The sequence below is a fragment of the Capricornis sumatraensis genome, chromosome 23 (genome assembly GCF_032405125.1).
Source record: "Capricornis sumatraensis isolate serow.1 chromosome 23, serow.2, whole genome shotgun sequence".
In the NCBI taxonomy this organism is placed as follows: Eukaryota; Metazoa; Chordata; class Mammalia; order Artiodactyla; family Bovidae; genus Capricornis; species Capricornis sumatraensis.
This window is the reverse complement of record NC_091091.1, coordinates 25,034,773-25,056,918: the sequence shown is the minus strand read 5'-3', so window position 1 is coordinate 25,056,918 and position 22,146 is coordinate 25,034,773. Positions and strand designations below refer to the sequence as shown.

The following is a 22,146-nucleotide window of genomic DNA, read 5'->3' as shown; positions in this document are numbered from 1 at the left end:
TCTGTCTGCATTTCAGCAGCCTTTAGTAGTTTCTGTGTTATATCTCCTATATTCTAGGGAGCATCTGGTCCAAACTATAATCTCTTAGTCATAGGTCCAGATTTGCCTGGAAAGGGGCTCCTTGGGCCAACTTGGGCCCAGCACCTATAGCCATAGAGGTTGGGTCACACCATGGGAATGAGACTGATGGAGCTCCATTAGTTATGTAGCCATTACAACAGTATGGGTTCCAGAGGAAGGGGCTCACTGGACAGCCTTCTTAAAATCTGTTTGGCACTGAGACAGTTACAATTAAATACTTAGAGAGAACATTTCAAATATAACCATATTTCATTTATAAGAAGTGATTCAAAGAGAATACCCTTGCTCACATGAAACAATCTTGATTACTTCAGGGCAAAAGATAAAAGTGTTGCTTAGAGGTAATAGTAACACTAACAGTCCCTGTTGAAAGTAATCATCTATTTTTCTAACTCTCTCATTTTGGATCTCATCTTCATTCCAAAATAGGAAATTGATAGCAAAACCTGGGTATTCCCTCTATCCCCCTAATTCCGTCTAACCCACTCCCAGTGTGTAGAAGGAAAGTTTGTAAGAATAACAGCAGGAAACTACATTTTCTCTTTCAGATTTCAGCTCAAAGACATATAAAACCGTGGCAAAAAGCCAAAACAGACTTGCTTGTGACCCGTGAAATGGAGCGATTGCTTCTGACACGGGTATGCAGTTTTCCTCTGGTGGTGCCTAAGACCCTTTTTCCTTTTAGGTATGCTTGTTCCTAACTTGGCTGAATAGTCTTGTACTTGTACTTCAGCAGAGACAGACATTAGAGCATTTGTCGTGGTCAGAGGTCACTGGAGTCTCAGTGGCCTCTTCTCCCCTCCATGCATGCCACTGCCCGCCCTCCCCAATCCTAAATACAGTCAGTCTAATATTGGGGTGGGGCTGTCCCTGGTGCCACTGGAGTGGTCTCTGTCTCAGTGACCCTCTCTGACCCTGGCTCTTTCCCAAGGGCCCTGACTCAAGACGCCGAGCCCTCATGGACATGATGGGAGGAGTTCTGGAAGTCAAGAAGGAAGACATTTTGAGAATGGTGAGATTCCTGGCCATCCTTATGGAATGTGGAATGGGATGGAGCAAGCTACTTAACCATGACCTTAACCATTCACATTTTTTCCTATGTGAACCTAAATTTTAGAAATTCTACAGCAATAAATATACCACCCCCAGTGTCTCATAAGGGCTTCCCCGGTGGCTCAGACAGTAAAGAATCTGCCTGCAGTGCAGGATACCTGGGTTCAATTCCTAAGTCAGGAAGATCCCCTGGAGAAGGGAATGGCAACCCACTCCAGTAATCTTGCCTGGAGAATTCTATGGACAGAGGAGCCTGGCGGGCTGTAGTCCATGGGGCAGCATAGAGATGGACATGACGGAGTGACTAACACTTTGACTTCACTCAGTAGCTTATAAACATGTATCAGGCAAATAAGTTTGAAACCACAGGCTTGTCCTCCAACCTGAAAAAAAGCCAACAAATGAACAACTAAAAAAGCAACTACAGTGGTTTTGGTCTCTACAGAAAGCAGGGATAAAACTTCACCTGTAATTCTCCAGATACACCGAGGAATATGCCCTTTGATACCTGACATAGGTATCCTGGAGCTCTGACATAGTTCTAGCTATGAGGATATCAACTTGCATGTCTGAACTTGTCAGCTCAGAATCAGGGTTCATCCCAAACTATCCATCCTGGCTTAAGTCACAGAAAAACAGTTGTAACATTTTTTCATATCCTTTGGTCAAAGTGTTAGGTCGTTGTCTTGCCAATGTGAAGAACTATACCCTTTTAAAGGGCTCTTTTTAAAAACTGTATCAGTAACTCAGTTTTACTCTATTGCTACATTTATATTTAACCTGGGTGCTTTTCTTTATTTCTTCAGGTGATTCCTCCACCTCCGTTCATGGTAAAACCTGATGCTTTGTGGTCTGAAGAGGAAAGGAAACTCTTCAAAGAGTATGAGAAAAAAGTCAAGGAGTTAAATGAAGAAAGAGATAAGTATAGAAAGGTCAGAAGAGCAGAGACTATGGCCTACCTTACCAAGGGTTTTGTTTCCGTATCTTTTTAAATGACATTTCAAAAGGCATTTTCTCAAGTGCCTTTAGTAACCTCAGGATGTTGTTTCAGCTTAAATTCTCAAGAGAATTTGAGGAAGTTTGTGCAGATAAATTTAAAGACTTAGAACAATTTTAAACAATAAGGACACACAGCAAAATTGAAGGTTCTTAATGATTTCCCATGTTAACATCATTACAATTCATTTGGTCCTTCATTCATTCTTCAGATGTTTAATGAACACCTATGACAGTATGTTCAAGGTACTGCTGTCTCTTGCCTCCATCAATTTAAGCTGCATGCTCTTGCTGTATTTGCTCTCAATTTCAAGGAAAAGACGTGAAAGAAGAATGACGCAATCAACAGAATTCTAATTTGAGATTTCTGAAATGCCCAACTCCTACTTTTCTCCTTCCATCATAAAGAAACATTCCAACATTGGAATTGCTTACCATTATAATAGAGATGTAAAAGTTGATGGTATACAACCAAGTTAATATTTATCCTTCTGTGAAGAAAGTAAAATCATACCATCATTCAAGGCAGGACAGTTTGTCAGCTTTATAGAGGCTGTATTTTATGAACAACTCCTTTGAACCTATTGTTAACTTGTCCCTGTTTTTATTCACTGCATCCTCTAACAGTGCCCTTGCGTTTTATCCAAAATGAGTAGTTTTGAGTGCAGTAAAGATGTCAAGAAGTTAACAGAATTCAGATGCCTAAAGTGGTGGCATTTACTTCATGGTCTTGCACAGTAAAATACTCTCTTGCCTACACCTTCACCCCCTGCCCCTTGACCATGCTCACCTGGTAAAAAGTCAGCCTTGATTAAACCAGCACTCAACTTTCTCTGTATTCACACCATGCAGTGGGTGAAGAAATATAATAAAGTGACTATATGTTTTGCTTTTGGAGTTGGACAGTTTGAGTCCAATGTGGCTCATGGAAATGTTATTATCTCTGAAAACCTCAGTCTCCTCATCTGTAAAATGGGCATTCTGGAACCTTCTTTCTGTACTGTTGTGGGGATGCAAGAAGGCAATACCTGTAGTTTTCTTAGCATTGCCCCCAAACTCAGGAAATGACCCCATGTTAGCTATTTTTAAAGAATAAAAATAATAGTTCACACTCATAGTATTGAAAAAAATTTAAAAATTAAATCACCATGAGATCATTAAAAAAAAAGAAAAGAAAAAATGCTCCATGGTTTCACTCTGATGACATTAGTCCTTATTGGGTTCTTAAAGCTGCTCAACGATGCTATCCCCTCTCCCCCCAGGTTTCAATTTCCCCCTGGTTTAACCTGGTGGATCTTTTTTAAAATGCAGATTCAGATTCTTTCATTCTGAGGATAGAGAAGGCCCCTGAGCTTCTACTTTTCTATTGAGCAACCACATGGTTCAGCTGCTGCTGCTGGTCGGTGGTCTACACTTTAAGTGGCAAGATCCTAGAGGACCATGCTGTGTGCTCTCCTCTGTCCTCAGACTTCCGACACCTGACCCTCAACTCTCCCCTTAGTTTCACTCAGAGAAGAGGAGCAACTAGAAGAGCTTTTCCTTACCCTTCTCCCACCACATCTCCCACCCATCCACCTTGAATCCATAGATCCTTCTTGCCTTTCTCAGGTAAAATGGCCTTGTAGCCACCCATACCTCATGTTCCACTCCATGCACTGGGTCCCGTCCCATCCATCTGTTTAATGCTGTCGCTCCAGCCATCTGCTCCATTTCCCTGCAGCATAAGTTTGCCCCTCTCTACTGGATTTTTCCATAGATGCATGCTGTAGTCTTGCATGTTGTATACATCTCTTATATTTACAAAAGAAAAAAGACTCCTTTGAAGGTTTGTAAAAAAAAAAAAAAAAACAACCTTTGTATTATGGAAAATGTCAAACATATATAAAAGTAGAGAGACAATATAACAGACCCAGGAGTAACATCTGTGGCTGAAGGGGAAGCCCAGAATACTTCACAAGGCCTGCCCTCCACCTGCCCCTTCCTTTTGGCAAAATGTAAACAATCACTCCCTAGGAACATCTGATGTTCCTACATGTTAACTTTGGTGCTGATTTCCTTTTAGTCTTTAGAAACAGAAATGAAGAAACTTCAAAATTCTATTCAAGAAAGCACACAGAATTTTGACGAACATTTGAAAAGACTCTTTGAAAGGAGAGTGAAGGCAGAGATGGTTGTCAACCAGGTAAATAAAAGCTTCACTTATATGACATTCTTTTAAGGAGCCTCCAAGGCCTTTCACTCTTCTCAGGATAAAGAGCAACACCCTGTCTGGCAGGAAGGCCCTGTACTTGCTGGCCCTGCATCCTGTTCCAGCCTCATCTGTGCCACCCTCCCCCTCACTTGCCATGCTCCACTCTCTGCCACCTGGTTCACACTTCTTGCTCCCAACTCTGCCAATAATACTCTCTTCCAACCTCTTTGCTTCCTGTGCTATATTTACCCATCTGTCAGGTCCCAACTAGGTTAGATCTTCCTGTTATATACTCTGTTCTTTTACTTTCTATCACTTAATACAACTGAATTTTAATTTATTGAGTTACTTTTTAATGTTCCCAAGACTAAGCTCCATGAGGGTAGGGACTGAGTCTCTCTTGTTCATCCTTATATTTCCAGCAACTGGTAAAGGGTTGGGCTCATCCTATATGTGGAATGACCGAATAGTCTACATGCCCCAAAAAATCAGATGAAAAATCTGACTTACTTTGATTCAGCAGTAAGAATGTAAATGAAGTATGCAATAACTTAAAAACAAGAAGACGAAGAATGAAGGCTTTAAATTCTGAGGGAAAATTATTCCTAACAGATTCTATGTCAGACCAAACTATTAACTGAATATAAAAAGAGAGTAATGATATTTTGAGAAATGCAAGGTCTCAAAAATTTTTGAGCACCCATTCTCTGCAAGTTAATGGAAGATGAATCTCACCAAAGCAAAGGGTATCGACCAAGAAAGATGAGAGGAGTTAAGGAAGCTCCTGGATGGTGTCTGTATTGTCAGGGTCTCAACAGGAAAAATACCCTGAAAAGGTTACATATAAGAGCGGGGGATGCAGGGACTCCTAACTGAGGTATGGGCAGGGTTAAGGGAGACAGCAAAGAGTGGCAAAACTCCCAGAGACTAGAGGTAACGTGAAGCCAGTATCATGGCTAGAGCTAAAGAGGCGAGGGAAGGGCACTATTCCCAGGACCCAGTAAGACCTGTAGCCATGGGAGAGGGGCTGTTCCTCGGGAGTTGTGGCCACAAAGAGAACATGGTCACAGGCCCAGGAGGGAGGGAATGTGTGCATAGAGTAGTTGGTGAGGGAAATTGAGAATGAGTGCTCCAGCATTAGTCATAAGAGTGCGTTAATCATAATGGCCCCAAAGTGGAATAACCCAAATGTCCAACTATGAATGAATAAATAAAATGTTGTTTATTCATGTAATGGCATATTATTCAACAATAAAAAGTACTAGTACATTCTACAACATGGATGAACCTGGAAAGCATGCTAAGTGAAAGAAGCCAGACACTCTGGGCCACATGTTGAGTGATTCTATTTGTAGGAAATGTCCAGAAGAGGCAAATCCATAGAGACAAAGTTAATTAGTGGTTGCCTTGGGGTGGAGGCAGGAAGACCTCTGGAAGGTGTGGGGAGAAATGGGAAATGACTGCTAACAGTGCTGAAATATTCTAAAATTGTGGTGTTGTTGCACAACTGAGAATATAACTTTAAAAAACCATTGAACTACAGACTTTAAAGAACTAAATTGTATGGATTGTGAAAGACATCTTAATAAAGCTGTTATTTTTTTAAAGACATACTTAAAGCATCCTTTCATACAAGTGAAGTCACTCAGTCATGTCCAACCCTTTGTGACCCCATGGACTATAGCCTATCAGGCTCCTCCGTCCATGGGTTTTTCCAGGCAAGAATACTGGCGTGGGTTGCCATTTCCTTCTCCAGGAGATCTTCCAGACCCAGGGATTGAACCCGCATCTCTCACATTGTAGGCAGTTGCTTTACCATCTGAGCCACCAGGGAAGATTTTCATACAAGACAATGAGGAAATTATTAAAGACTACTATCAAAAGGAGTCCACTTTAAAAGATCCCCTAAATGGGACAATTTAAGATTCAACAATGATAACAATTGCAATTAATTGAAGCCAATCAAATTTATTAGGTTAATGAATTTGTGATGTTTTAAAAATAAAAATGTCTTCAAAGGATAAAAACCAGTTTATTATCTAAAAACTAATAAAGTGTCAAGAATTTACTCTGCTTTTCTGTATGAACTACACCACCAGGTAACCATATAGCAGATAGGGAGAAGCATGCCTTTATGAAAGGATTTCAATTAATAAGTGAAGAAGGAATGATAGAAATATCGTATCACCGTTTTGCAGCTCTCAGAGGATTAATGAACCTAAGCCCTGAGATCTATAGCTGCTAACGTCTCAGAAAGAAAGACAATTTGACACTACCTGTTTCCTGATCAAAAAACACCATGTCCCCTATGGTCTCTTAAAAGGATCAGACATAGGTCTGATCTGTCCCCTGACCCAGCTGCAAATTTTCAAGAAACACATGGGGTAAGGGATTCTGTTGAACTCACCATAAGTAAGCAATGAGCAAAAATCAGACTAGGTGAAACTACAGATAACTACAAATAAATGTGAGGGAAAGAAAGGGCTGAAAGAGAACCTGTGGATAATAATAGGCTTTCAAAATGTGACAGTTTTTTCAACAGACAAGTTATACAGTAGTGCCCAGAAGATGTGTATTTGGGTAATGATACTGTAAAGAAACACAAGGAAGTGATTACTGTAAAAGTCCAGACAGTGGTTATTATTGGAGTTGAGATTAGGATGGGGACACATGGAAGGGCTCTGGTTAAGTTCCAGTTCTTGAACTGAGTGGTGATTACAACAGTGTTTTGCCTTAATAATAACTCATTAAACTATACATTTGTTTTATGTGTTTTCCTATGTATATGTTGTATCTTGCAATGAAAGTTGAAAAAAGGTAAAAACAACTGAGTCGTTATTGCAAGTTTATATTCCCTTTTTCTTGAAAAGACTTTCTCTTTCTTGTGTGTCATAAACTTGCTTGGTGAGTGCCAAGACTGTGACCCTCAATAGAAAATCCTTTCCCAGGTGGGCACATTGATCGTTTTTCCCCTTTTAAAATATTTCTACAGGAGGAATTGAAAATAAACAACCTTATTTTCTCTTTGCTGTTGGATGAAGAAATAAGCTCCAGAGAAACATTCCTGAACAACTACCTTGCAAGGAAGCAGGAGGAGAGGGTAAATACAGTGTCTGATATCTGAGTATCAGCAGTTTCTGACCAACTGCTCCCACTTGACAAGAGTCCACACTCCTGCCTGGCCCCTTCTTTCTTTCTACATTCCTTCTCAAATGTGTGTGTGTTCCTTGGCTCCCTGTCTGGGACTTTTAACCACTGACTGGCTATGGGACCTTGGACAAGACATAACCATTAGAGCTATTTTCAAGCTCTTCTCTAGGGTGTATTGTTCTCCCTGGACCATTTGGCACTCTGTTTCACTAAATATGTAAGTAATGGGTTAGCTTATAGAATGAAAAGCTGTAATATTTTTTAAAATGCTAATAGATATGTTTCATGAAAGAGACAATGAATACAAAATGCTTGTCACATAATTTTCAAAAGATGTCAGGTTTTATTAATAGTATTAATAAGTGACATTTATGAATGAATGATTTAAAGTATCATATGACATTCATTTGTGTTTGCCAGACACTCAAAAGCTAGCAGGGGGATGAGAAAGCCATTTAATGAAAATAAGAAAGGGCTTCAGCTGTATCCTGATTAGGAGTTGTTGGCATGGGGAAGCCTGGGGCAAGTTACTTAGAAGCTGGGCTACCTATGTGTTTGGTTTGGGAAGCAGATTTGGGGTTCCCTGATTGGTCCTCAGTTGAAAATGGTGGCAAAAATTAGGAAAGCTGAAAGTTATTGACCAAGTTCTGACAGTTTAGGGGCCAATCACTGCAGAGGTTGTGGTTTCAATTCCTGGCTGGTTGCAGACTGTGAGTCAGTTCTATTTTTATATGTGGCCTGGCCATCCTCCATTTACTAATATATATCCAGTCTCTCAGAACCCAGGCCCACATGACTCCCAAGCCTGTACAATTTCACCACCCATACTGCTCTGCCAAGGGTGTAGTATGCTCCCTGGTCACTTACACACTCATGTACAGAGCTGGCTACACTTTGAAACAGGTGATTGGGATGTTTGTCCTTTCAAAGCCTCCAGTCGGTTTACTTTCTTCTATGAATGTTATCTGTAATTGATACTTCAATTTACATTAATCTTGTACTAGGGAATTCCTTGTTCTTTTTAGTATGCTCAGTATTTGTATTTATCCTGTTCTGACCTTCTATTCCTGATGTTATTCTAGAACCAGACCACAGAGGCCATCCGGAAGTCTAGAGAAGACCTGGATATGTACAAGGAACACTATGACAACTTACTGGCGGAAGACAAAGTGAGAGCTGTTGCCTCAGTCACTTCCCAGTGTGATAGCATTGCTGCTGCCTGGATTTGGGGAAGATTAAAAGGAATACAATCTAATCTTCTCATAGAATTTTCTCCTACTGTAATTCTCAGTTATGGGTAAACTCCATTCTATGCCATTGTGTATTTCTAAAAATCACTGTGTAAAATAAATTTTTGTAAAGTTCTCTGGTTTAAGCTTTCTCTCGCACAAAAAAGGAGAGAGCTCATCTAGACTTTAGAGCCTTTCAAACTTCAGGTTGCAATCTCCCTTAGCTGGTTATGAAATCAATTAAGTAGGCTATGACCAGCAGATTTATAAATGGAAAAGACTAGGATAGAAAAGCAAACAGAAGAATAGAATGGAATGTAACAAAATAGAGGTACCTTGTCTGTTTTATAAATATTATTTTGTGAAACTTCAGTTCTAAATAAAACCCTAGTGGCTCAGACAGTAAAAAATCTGCCTGCAATGCAGGAGACCTGGGTTCAAACCCTGGGTCGGGATGATTTCCTAGAGAAGGGAATGGCAACACACACCAGTTTCTTGCCTTTAGAATCCCATGGACAGAGGAGGCTGGAAGGCTACAGTCTATACGGCTGCAAAGAGTCGGACACTACTGAGTGACGAACACTTCACTTTCCCTTCACTTCAGTTCTAAGTGATTTCTAAGACCTCTTATATGAAATAATATTTTTAGTTTACTGAGGTGCTTCTTCTTTAAGGTAAATCTTTGTGAAATCCTTGCACAGTGAGTGGTCACCCTTTAACAAGTCTATGTTATAAACCAAGTATTCATGGATTTTTAAAAAATCAAAGTGATACAATTAATATTTTAGAGAGTATTGTCACAGATAAAAGCCTTCTGAACAAAGTTGCAATCCTGGGAATGATATGTTTTTCTTTAGGTTCTGGATCGGAGCTTTAAAAAGGAATTTTCTGAAATTCCCAGTCATCAGGTGGATATACTCTACAAACTTTTTAAACGCCGACCAAGGTTTGTTTCTCCTTTGCTATCATGTTTCTGAGAAAAAACAATTGTTATTAGATTTCAGCTTTTTCTCCCAATTATTTCACAATATTCAGTATAACATCATTTACATGAAAATGTCCAAGTATTTTGATCTTAACTCAGTTTTTTAAAGATTATTTTATCTTAACAGTAGGCAATGAAGACTGATGACTTCATTATTTAAAAATTAAGCGTCTAGGTAATCATAGTGCTATTATAGGTTCTGTTTTATACATGAAAGTAGCTCCTGACAAGATATAGATGGCAGACAGATTTATAAACTGTTTTTCCCAAGATGTGTTCTAACACATATGCATCCCTTGCGGTGTGAATTGGAATTACACATAAAAGGCTTCCAGGACAAAATAAGTGTAAGGAAATACAGGGTTGAAAAAGATACATAATTTTCTTTACTGAAGAACATTTCAGAACTTTCTGTAGCCTTTGCATCCCATGTGAGAAATAGAGTAGGGCGTGTTTTCCAGACCCTTTCCTCAGAGCATCTCATGTGATTGTGATCAAGACAAAGTTTGAAAAATGCCAGTATGAATGACTGACAATAACCATTATCAAAATAGTTCTAAAACATCTGATTTTGATACTTGAGAGTACCAAACAATTAATTTCACAGATTTCCAAATTTTTACCTATATAGATTTCCATAATTTTTAATCAAACATAATGTAGGAATCAGGGAGTTTGTCACCAAGGTGTAGGCTTATCTGTGTCTAAGATACAAACTGATTCTCTCACTTTTGACAGATTATATGCAACCTGAGAAATTCAGCCTAGAACAAATCTTGTATCTTGGTTTCCCTGTTTTTAAAGGAGTGAGTTATATATGCCTATGAAGAAAGAAGTGAGACCTATCGAAAGGCAGTAGTGGAAAAAGTACAAGCTGTATTGTCCAGCAGCATTAGCTTTAAATACTGACTCCACACCTATCAGACCTGTGGCCTTGGTCAGTCACTTCTCTCAGAGACTCACTTTCTTCTAGAAAAAGACGATAACTATAGTAACTTCACGGAGAAGGCAATGGCACCCCACTGCAGTACTCTTGCCTGGAAAATCCCATGAACAAAGGAGCCTGGTAGGCTGCAGTCCATGGGATCGCGAAGAGCTGGACATGACTGAGCGACTTCACTTTCACTTCTCACTTTCCTGCACTGGAGAAGGAAGTGGCACCCCACTCCAGTGTTCTTGCCTGGACAATCCCAGGGACTGGGGAGCCTGGTGGGCTGCCGTCTATGGGGTCGCACAGAGTCGGACACGACTGAAGCGACTTAGCATAGTAACTTCACAGCATATTGTGAGGCACCTTGAGAGTGAGTGCTGGTACAAATCTCAGTACCCTTCTCTTCCCAGCTGCAGCCCAGGCAAAAAAATCAATCCATAATGTAGATTAAAAAAAGAGGCACTTCTCCAGGTGCACATTTAGCTGAACATATTCCAGGCTACTCACCTGCAGCAAGGACATTAGCAGAGGGTGTGTGGGTCAGAACCAGGGAATACCCGTACTTCTCTCAGGCATTTGCTTGCCTGCTTAAAATGCCCAGAATGGAGACATTTTCTCATGCAGTTAAAGCTCCCAGTGCTGATTGCAGTTGGGGGACATCTGTAGTCCACTTAAGGTCATGTCTGAGGATCCCAGAGATGTCGAAAGGTCCCAGCAGGTGCTTTTCTCTTTGGGGTAATCCACCCACTAACCACAGGGAAGTGCCATGCAGTGTCACACCTCTGCTAAAGGTTATATTATTTAACAGTGATTGTTTTGTATGTGAAAATATGAAACATTGATGGGCTTTTATTGATAATACCAGGATTCACAAACACAAAATACACACAGAAACGACCAGTCTTGTGCCTTTCGGAGAACGACCAGGATCTGGGAAATTGAATCAGGATGCCTTTGCCCAGTTAATGAAAGCCATGGATGACTTGGACAGTATTAATAATATGCCAGAAGGCTTGGACACCTCTGTCTGGGAACATTTCTGCTTGGCCAGAAGAGCAAAAGTGGAAAATGAACAGAAAGTATATAACATTTTATCATTCTATTTTATTTCATTTCACTTAGTATGCTAGTGTCAAATATATAGTTTATGGTGGTCAGTCCTTCTAATAAAATCTAATTATTTAGGTTTCCCACTAGGCTAGCAGTTAGTAATATTAATAATAGTGATAAAGAAATAAAATATTAACCTTAGTCTGATTGAGGGCTAAGTACAGGCCTACTTGTAGACCCACTGTCCAAAATGACGGCCATTAGCCAGACATGGTTATTTTTTTGTGTGAAATAAATGTGGGCAGTTCTAATTGAGACATGCTGTTACTGGAAAATATGGGCAGAGTTAGAAGACTTAGTATGAAAAAAAGAATGGAAAATGTCCCAATATTTTTTATATTCTTTACAGGTTGAAATGATAATGTTTTGGATATATTGTGTTAAATAAAGCAGTAATTTCACCTGTTTCATTTCACTTTTGTAATGTGGCTCCTACAAAATTTAAAATTATGTATGCAGCTGGCATTGGGTGGCTCACATGACATTTCTCTTGGATGACACTGTTGTAGACACAGCTTTTTCTGTCTGCTCTGGTCTTGAGTAGTGTTCATCTCCTTTTGCATAGACTAGAATTATATTTCACCCGAACCAACCAGAACAAACTTTATAGTTTTGCTAGAATGTTTTGTTAATGTAAAAACACAGTAGGAATTTGAGAGTGTGTTTAATTGGGAAAAGACTCCTTCCTCTTGTTGCTTCTTGACCACACCCTGCCTCCACTCCCCCAGATTCCCTAAATTGGGTGCCACATGTGTGAGGCTGTCATATTTTTGTTGAAGTATCTATGACTGTAAAATGTTGTCTAAGATGATAAGATATCAGAAAAATCCTAGCTGCATGCATATTGTCTTTCAGTGAGAAGCAATTTTGACACTTTTGGGGGATACTTTTCTAATTATTCATGGGATGTGCCATGTAAGTTTTAAGTTTCTTGTATTACATAATGGCAGGGATTTAAATTTTTGCTAATTTGTTAGGAAGTTGGACTTAAGGTTTTGTAACAAACTTAAAAGATGTATATTTCTCAAGTTCTTTAAAATTAGTTTGCTTTTATTTCTAAAGCTCCGTATGTTCTGAGATGTTTGTGGTTTGATTTCTTCAGGTAAAGCAGAAAGCTGCTGGCTTAATAGAAATGGTGGCTTTCCTCCGGAGAAGAACTGAGGATGATGAGAAGGTGCAACATGAAATTGAAAAAGTGTTCCATGAGCTCATCCTGTAATTTGAACCTTTCATTCACGTTCATGTTTTCAAAATCTAAGCTAGGGCTAAATTAAGTTGTGTTATCATGGGGGAAGAGTGCTGACTCACTTGTTTACAGCTGGCACTGACTTTACCTATTCATGCTTTATAGCTTCTCTTTGAGAAGTGCATTTTGTTATGTAAGACCTTATTTCAGAATGAAATTTACCTTCGTGCTCCCTGTTCTTACTGCAAACCATCAAGTTTTTCTTTTTTTTTACTTTTCAATGTTTTTCCTTTTTAGAATCCTTTTCAGAATTTGAAGTGTAATTTACTTATATTAGTTTCAGATGCACCAATAGTGATCTGATATTGCTATACATTACTCAGTGATCTCCATGATAAGCCTTGTTAGCATTTGTCATCATACAAAATTCTGATAATATTATTGACTATATTTATATTCCCTATGGTATACCTTATATCCCTGTGACTTACTTAACAAACATGTAAGTTTGGGGAAAGGCTTTTATTTTAATCTCCTTCCACATAAAAATATAAAGAATATGTTTCTGCTAGTAAGTACTTTTAGGCTCAAGCCACAGAAGCAAACAGTGTGGAAATTTAAGCAGATATCCAAGAAATTTCCATCTATATGCCTGATAAGCTAATATTTTTCTTCAGGGGAGCTTGTTGCATTTTCCTGAGTGACTAAGATACTGTCTTCTGTCCTTGCTTCACTTTTGGCCATATTATAGCCACATTGATAAATACTTCTCTGATGTCTCCAAATTCATCATTAAACATCATTTTCAGATCTAGGTAATAAGCAAGAATATGGATTACCTAAAAATAGATTTGATAAGTAGCATAAAGATTAAACATTGTTAATATAATATCAGAGATCAATACATGAAGTCAGAACAAATCTACCTAAAGATTTGTTATTTGGTAGTGTCTCTGTTTTTTTCCACTTATGTTCAAAAGCATATTAATCTTTTCTTAATCATGAAGTAAAACTTTATGAATGTGTTTCTGTGCATACCATTCTGTAAGCAGCCCAAGTGTAATTCCATATCCTCAAGAAAAGAAGTATCACAGAGATCTCTAGGAAAGCTTGTCATTGGAAAAATATTTTCCACATTAATCTCCAGTGTGTTTCCCTTCAGCTTAAGGAAAATTAATTTTGAATTTTATATTCAATTTTTATATCATGCATATTTTATTGATTGTATATATCAAATGATAGGTGAACTTTGAAATGTAAATATGTCACAATTACTTATTTTGAAGTCTTTTTCAATTTAGATTACAGGAAGACAAAGTGAAATTCCAGTTGAATTTGACGATCCAAATCCTCCTTAAACAAGGACAGGTAGAACTGGAGAATTTCCAGTTAATGCTGGATTATTCTGATGCAATCCTCATCAACAAGATAATAATTGAAGACTTGAATTCTGTGATTCGGGTAATTAGCATTTTTTAAAAAGAAAAAAACATGTCACCTGCTGCGCCAAATATTTTTCATGTTCCCCCATTTCTATGGGAAATCATTTTCATTCAGTTGGGGTAGGTGTTTCCTACCCTGAAGAAGTTTACACATGTGTCCAGGCCCCACCTCTAGACATGGATATATTTTTTAAAAGCTTGCCAGATAATTTTAAGGTAAAAAGAAGTTCAAGACCATAGAGTTAAATGTTCATTCTAATATACCATCATTTCATTAGAGTCAATTTCCTCACCTAATGATAAGTTTGATAAGCTTAGATAATTAATTTCAGATCTTGCTTGTTTTTTAATATAAACATCTAATGTTAAAATTTTCCTTCTAAGCACTGTTTTAGCTACACTCTACAAATTTTGATAGTTCGTATTTTTATTTTCTTTCCATTTAAAATATTATCTAATTCCCCATGTAACTTCCTATCAGAAGTTACTATGGGTTATTTAGAAGTATGTTGTTTAATTTCCAAATATTTGGGAATTTGGGGCTATTTGGAAATTATGTGCTAATGTTGCTACACGTATTACTTGCTCGTAACCCACATTGCATTACTATTGTTCCTTTAGGCAGTCGGTTGTCTTTAAGAGTGATTAAAAATAAAGAAGAAATGATTTTCTATTTCCCTTCAATTTCACAATTTCAAGAGATCCTTCCTTGTGTGGATTGAAGTTTCTGTTTTGTATTATATACCTTCTGCTTGAAGAACTTCTTTTAACTTAACTGAATTGTTTGCTGGTAATGAAATCTGTTTTCCTTTGTCTGAAATTGTCTTTGGTTCACCTCTATTATTAAGATATTTCGCTGGGTTCCCTGGATTGACAGACTCTGTCTCTGTCTCTCAGTCTTTTCACTTTAAAGTTGTTCGTCTTATTCCGGCTTACAGAACTTCTGACAAGATGCCTACTGTATCTTTTTAATCTTTGCACCTCTTAATGTAGTGTGTCTGCCTTTGAGATTTTCTCTTTATCTTTGATTTTCAGCAGTCTGAACATATGTCTAGGTGTGTGTGTGTGTGTGTGTGTGTGTGTGTGCGTGTGTGTGATCCTTTTAATGTATTCTTGACTTTGGCTTGATAATATATTTTGTCCAGGATTCTTGCATCCATATTTATCAAGGATATTGACCTATAATTTTCTCTTATTGTGGTGTCTTTTTCTGGATTTGATAACAGGGAAATATTGCTCTCATAAAATGTTTGGATGTATCCCCTTTTTTTCAATTTTTTTCTTAAGTGTTTGAGAAGGATTTATATAAGTTCTGGTATGTTCTATTTTCACTTACATTCATTTCAAAGTATTTTCTAATACTGCTTATGATTTCTTCTTTGGCCCCATTGATTATTTAATAATATATGATTGAATCTCCACATATTCCAGTTTTCTTTCTGTTATTGATTTCTAGTTTCATTCCCTTGTGGTCATATCAGACACTTTGTATGATTTTCATCTTTTAAAATGTATTTGGATTCATTTTATGGCCAAACATATGGTCTGTATTTGAGAATACAGAATAGCGTGTATTCTGCTGGTACTGAGTGAGGCATTCTGTGTATGTCTCTTAGGTCTTGTTCAAATCCTTTATTTCCATATTGATCTTCTATATATTTAAAAACCATGAAATAAACAGTTCCACAGAAGAGGGAACCATGCACTATATCAATTACTTGACAAGAGCATGGTTGTCAACACTCGGAGTGTTGGTTCAGGAGCTCAAATGGCGATGGCTGAAGAAATAACATGAAGTGAGGAAGTTGAGACTGGGACTATTAATAAATCTTATGAAAAAGTTGACTGAAAGGAAAGCAGAGAGGAGCTGTAGTAGTTTGACAGAAGTGTTTCTCAACCTCAGGACTACTGACTTTTGAGCTGGATGGTTATTTGTTAGAGAGAGCTCATGTGCTATGTATTATGTGGAGTTTAGAAGCACCCCTGGCCTCTACCTACTATTAGCAATGCTTCCCCTTCCGGTTGTCAGCCAAAATACCTCCCAATGTAGTTGAATGTCCGCCGGTGGGGCAATGTTTTGCCCATTTGAGAGATACTGCTGCAGAGAAATGTTTGACCTTAAGATTTGGGAGCTGATGTTGACAAGATCAAGGGTATGATCATGGGAGCTGGGTGGCTGAGCAAACAGAGAAAATATCATTGAAAGTGAGAAATTCGAGGAATTGAGGCCAAGCAATGATCAAAAGATAAAAATAATTTTTAAAGAGAGTAGCAGTTGGCATAGTCTAATGGCATGATATTGAAAAAGCTAAGTTCTCTAAGGAGAAGAGAGGAAAAATATAAAATATTAACTGGTGAAACTCACATACAAATTTATTTTAGAATCTTACTAGTTTCACTGTTAGCAATCTGGGGGAACAGTTTCATGAAAATATTACTGAACTTCACGTAGTCCATTTGAAATGAAGTATAGAACATCCAAATTATTAAATATCACATTTAACCCATTCAGTTTTCTTGTTTTCTCACTAGCTACCAACCAGATACTATTGTGCCTAGTGTGTTAAACTACAATCCTTTATCTTTAGTGTCAAGAAGCAGGGGAGAATAGGGGTACAAACACTTACAGATTGATGATGGTAGAAGGAATTCCTGCCTAATCATTGACATAAAAGTAAACTGGCTATGCCATTCAAATTATCTTATAATCCTTTCTGTTTGGTATCTATCTTGCTTTATATCATGATCAGATTGTGCCCATGAAGTAATTTCTAATATCTGCTACATTTTAAAAAGAAGATAGAATTATCTCTGCATTCCAAGTGTTTTCTAAGAAAAGCATTCGGCTTCAACTATTCTGAATGCAGAATGTTATATGAATGCCAGTAGTGTGTGTGATCTTTTTTTAAGACTCAAGGACAAAAGAAGGTTGCTAGCATGATGGAAAGTAAAGAAGTCCATAAAGGAATATTTCAGATTGAGTGGGAACATAAGAAGATGGAGATGGAAATGGAAGATCTAAATCAGAAGGCTTGGGATATTCAGATGCTGTTTTTTTCAAAAGATCGTCAAAAGGTAAGTTCTCCCTGTGCCCCACTATATAATTTTAATTTCAGTCATTAATGTATTCACTCATTCAACCAATATTTAATAAGATGCTCTGTGATGTCAAGCATATCCTGTGCATAGTATTTCATAATGTGACTATGGATTCTGTTTCTTCTTTAGTTTACATTTGCTGCCTCTGGTTCTTTGTGACCCAGTCAGTAGTATAGTTCTATCTTGCAATTCACCAGGAATTTCCTAATTGTCAAATCTAGTGATCCCTTTCCCAGTCATCACCATCCCTGTAGTATTTGACCATTGACCATCTTCATTCTCTCTTTTTTCTTTTCTTTCTGGCCAGGAGCATGTGAGATCTCAATTCCCCAACCAGGGATCATACGTACGTTTCCCCACAAACTCCCCCGCCCCCCACAGTGGAAGCAGAGTTTTAACCACTGGACCTCTCCTGGGAGGTCCATCTTCATTTTTAATATTGCCTGCTGTTTTGGTTTTAATCATCCCTCCTTTCTCCTGTATTTCTTCCAACATGTCAAACCACTCTGCCTCTTTTCCTGACTTCTCTTTTATTTCCACCTCTTAAGGATAGTGATTAAGATTCTGTCCTCAGCTCTGTGTTTCTTTCCATGTCCTCTCCTTTGATGATTTCTCTTTTTCTAACTTCCATGATCACTCCTAAGACTCATCCAAGCTTTCTGGATTCCAATTCAATTCCAATCTCACTTCTCTGAACCTGACCTTTCTCAGCATTATTTCTGTGTTATCTCCCAACAGCACCTCTTCTTATTTTGCTTATTGTTGGGATTAAAGTCGTTGTCCTCTGATTCCGCTCCTTCCCTTGTCTTCCAAGCCTTGCCTAGTGTATCCATTTATTCCCTCATTCTTTGTGCCCCTAGCCTTTACCTTGCTTCAGTTCTTCCCTTTCAATGGTTTCTAGTATTTTATAACAATCTTCTAACAAGTCTCTTGACTTTGGGTTTTTCTCTATCTCATCTATAGATTCACCTTCAGCTCTAATAACATTCCTACTCTGCTCCATTTTAAACTTCCTCTTCTTACCTGGCCAATGAATTTTCAAGTTCTTAAGTGGTGCTGAGTGTCCTTCAATCTTTCTCAAATTCATTCCCCCATTAGTCTTTTACACATCAATATTTTCAAACCAAACTGATTCTCTTTTCTAGGATTCTTTCTCTGTGCCTTTGCAATACTGGTTCTTCTACCTGGAATATTTTTCCTCAATTTTTTTCACATCTCGAATCTATCTACTTTTGAAGGTCTGGTTCAAATGCCACCTAATCCATAAAGCCTTTTGATTTCCCAAGCTCAGAGAAATCATAGCCCATCTCAAACCACCTTTTAATTTGCATGTCACTTATGTATCTTCTGGCAACTAATCATATTACTTATTCTCTTCTTCATGATGTCTAGGTCATGTTATCTATCTTTGTTATCTCCCTCAGTATCTTTAACTATTAGTAGGATGTTGTTAATATGGAACTCATGAGACACTGTCAAATAAAACACAGTAAATATCTGGTGAGTTGAATAAATGAATGAATGAGAAAATAAAGTAGGCATTGGTAGTTATTAGTATATAGGTGAGTGCATCAATAACTAAACATGAGTAAATATTATGGCACAAAGTCAAATCAATCCTCACTTGGACAGACATTTTTTATGAGAAACAGGAACTTCCAAAACTAAGATAATCTTTATAAAATTATCTCTTGGAAGAAATAGAGAAAAATATACTTACTTTGTGGTTTCTTTTTTCCTCTCAAAGTACCTAAATGAACCAAACTATGAGACTCTGATTGCCATTCAGATTGGAATAATGGAGCAGACTATTGCTGTTTTAGATAAGGTAGGAATCAAAGATATTGATCATTATATTTCCAGTATCTGTGAATGATATGAACAAAGTAATAGTTTTCAAACCATGAATTCAAATAGAACCTACCAAAACTTGGTCTTTTATAATGATATTCAGGATGTAATTCGGTTCAGTTGCTCATTCATGTCCGACTCTTTGCAACCCCATGGACTGCAGCACGCCAGGCCTCACTATCCATCACCAACTCCCAGAGTTTACTCAAACTCATGTCCGCTGAGTCGGTGATGCCATCCAACCATCTCTTCCTCTGTCGTCCCCTTCTCCTGCCTTCAAACCTTCCCAGCGTTAGGGTCTTTTCAAATGAGTCAGTTCATCGAATCAGGTGGCCAAAGTATTGGAGTTTCAGCTTCAACATCGGTTCTTCCAGTGAACATTCAGGAGTGATTTCCTTTAGGATGGATATAATTAGAGGTCCCTAAATATCATCTTTGCACCCATAACCATTGTGATAGCCAGAAGGACTTTAAAAAATATTTTAATTTTATATTGGAGTATTGTTGATGAATAATGTGTTAGTTTCAGGTGTACAACAAAGTGATTCAGTTATACATATATGTGTATCCATTCTTTTTCAAGTTCTTTTCCCATTTAGGTTATTACAGAATACTAAGTGAAGTTTCTTGTGCTATACAGTAGGTCCTTGTTGGTTATCCTCTTGGTTTCCCTGGTGGCTCAGATAGTAAAGAGTCTGCCTGCAATGCAGAAGACCTGGGTTCGATCCCTGGGTTGGGAAGATCCCCTGGAGAAGGAAATGGCAGCCCACTCCATTATTCTAGCCTGGAAAATTCCATGGGCGGAGGAGCCTGGCAGGCTACAATCCATGGGGTCACAAAGAGTTGGACACAACTGAGCGACTTCACTTGTTGGTTATCTATTTTTAAATACAGGAGTGTGTATATCTCAATCCCAACCTTCCATTCTGTTTTTTCCCATCATTCCCCAGCTCTGTAACCATAAGTTTGTCCTCTAAATCTGTATGTTTCTGTTTTGTAAATAAGTTCATTTGTATCATTTTCTTTAGATTCCAGGTGTAAACAAGATCATATGATATGTCTTTGTCTGACTTACTTAGTATGATAATCTCCAGATCTGTTCATATTGCTGCAAATGTCATTATTTCATTCTTTTTAATGACTGAGCAATATTCCATTATATATATGTACCACATCTTCATCCATTCATCTGTTAAGGGACATTTAGGTTGTGAAGCACTTCAACATCCTTTGGGGCTATTGGAGTGTAGGTGAATTTCCTGTTTCACATTCGGTTATGATTTTATGTAGTAGAAGTGTTGATAGTCTTTCCTTGGCATTGTAAAGGCTTTGTTTTACCCTAACTGCCTGAGCACTCAGTTTTGAGTGTTTAACATATATAAGATAGAAACAAAGTACTCTCCAGGCTGTGTTCTTAAAATCTCTCATTTCTAAGAATATATAAAGTTTCTTCTAAAATGTATATTAACAGACCATTCTATCTTTCAACAAATAATTTAAGTACCTACTGTGTGTGGCCATTATGCTAAGCACTAGGGGTATGGTGGTAAGATATCTTAATGATGAGAATGTATTTAAAATTTAAGAATATCTTTATAAAATATTTTCTTTCAAAATTATTTTTGTGGGATGTCCTGGGAACAAAAATTTCAGACACACAAAAAGAATGTGGAGAACTGCAAAAAGCTGCTTAAAAAACTGAGAAGGTACAGCAATCAAAAAGATATAGCAAATTATACCCTAGGTTGCAACTTAAGAGAAGAGCTGGTGGCTGTCTCAGAGAGAAAAGACATCTGTAATGCAATGGGTAAGATTTTTTTTTCTTTAATTAACTGTCAGTTTGTTTTAAAGTAATCAGAATTCCTAAAATCTGTACAGCGGTTATAAAGCTACCAGTATTTGTTCCATATGTTTAACTAACTATTTCAGAGTGCTGTTTCTGTATTTTAAAATGTAGATAATAATTCAACTAATTCCATCTTCTTCATTTTGGGGATAGGGTCTAAACTGACTTGTGAAAAGATTGCCAAAGAACGATATGAAAACATGATGCGACAACAAAAGTTAACAAAAATTTCAAAACAACAAGCTGAGCAGATTTCAATACTACAGGCTGAAGTTGAAAGATTACGAATGAAAACATTTCCTGCTCTTGTTCAAATGTAAAAATACTGTGGAAAACGTAAGACCAAATCAATCATTTTAAAAATAATTTCATTTGGTTAAAATTATTTCTCTTATATCAGAATATTTAAGTAGAATCTTCTCTTAGTGTCATATTTTTGATAGCAAATTTTGATTTTAGTCTTAATCATTATAAAAATGTTTGTCCTGCATGAATAAATGTCTAAAATAACATGAATTATTTTTATTCAAGAATGAACAAGATTTTATCTTAGAATATATTCAAGATCTATTTTATTGTCTTAATCAAAAATATTTTCACAGTAGTATAGACAGTCTTAAAGACAAAAAATTATTCTTAGCCACTACTGCCATTTCTAATTTTATAAAATTACCAGAAACATTATGCTTATGATTTTTTTCTTTTATATTTTTCTGTATTTCCCATTTTCTTCAGTAAGCACTTCTCTATGATTGGAAAAAAATTCATAGAATGTTAAAGATTATTCCCTCTGCTGTCAATGTGAACAAAGTGGCTTACTTTTTAAAAGCCCTAAATCGTTTGTAAATTACAAGATATTTTCTACGTAAGCATTCTACATAAACATGACATAATCATCTTTATCTTATATTTATTACAACAGAACTTAACTTTGTGTCCCACTCAACAGAGTTTAGTAAACAGAAAAAACACGTCTTCTCATTTTGTGATATTGTG

General features: G+C 37.4%; 1 protein-coding gene across 1 annotated transcript in view; it reads left to right on the top strand.

Annotated features, from left to right (window-relative positions):
• Window positions 1–21,470, top strand: part of CFAP43 (cilia and flagella associated protein 43) — a 100,373-nt gene extending 78,903 nt beyond the window's left edge. The window contains exons 25-38 of the mRNA XM_068961695.1: window positions 630–719; window positions 1,013–1,093; window positions 1,941–2,066; window positions 4,193–4,312; window positions 7,314–7,421; window positions 8,554–8,640; window positions 9,558–9,646; window positions 11,482–11,695; window positions 12,829–12,941; window positions 14,214–14,373; window positions 17,265–17,429; window positions 19,201–19,281; window positions 20,958–21,111; window positions 21,304–21,470. Of these exons, the coding sequence (XP_068817796.1) occupies window positions 630–719; window positions 1,013–1,093; window positions 1,941–2,066; window positions 4,193–4,312; window positions 7,314–7,421; window positions 8,554–8,640; window positions 9,558–9,646; window positions 11,482–11,695; window positions 12,829–12,941; window positions 14,214–14,373; window positions 17,265–17,429; window positions 19,201–19,281; window positions 20,958–21,111; window positions 21,304–21,470 (1,755 nt within the window). The remainder of the gene's footprint in view (window positions 1–629; window positions 720–1,012; window positions 1,094–1,940; window positions 2,067–4,192; window positions 4,313–7,313; window positions 7,422–8,553; window positions 8,641–9,557; window positions 9,647–11,481; window positions 11,696–12,828; window positions 12,942–14,213; window positions 14,374–17,264; window positions 17,430–19,200; window positions 19,282–20,957; window positions 21,112–21,303) is intronic.
• The last annotated feature ends 676 nt before the right edge of the window (window positions 21,471–22,146 follow it).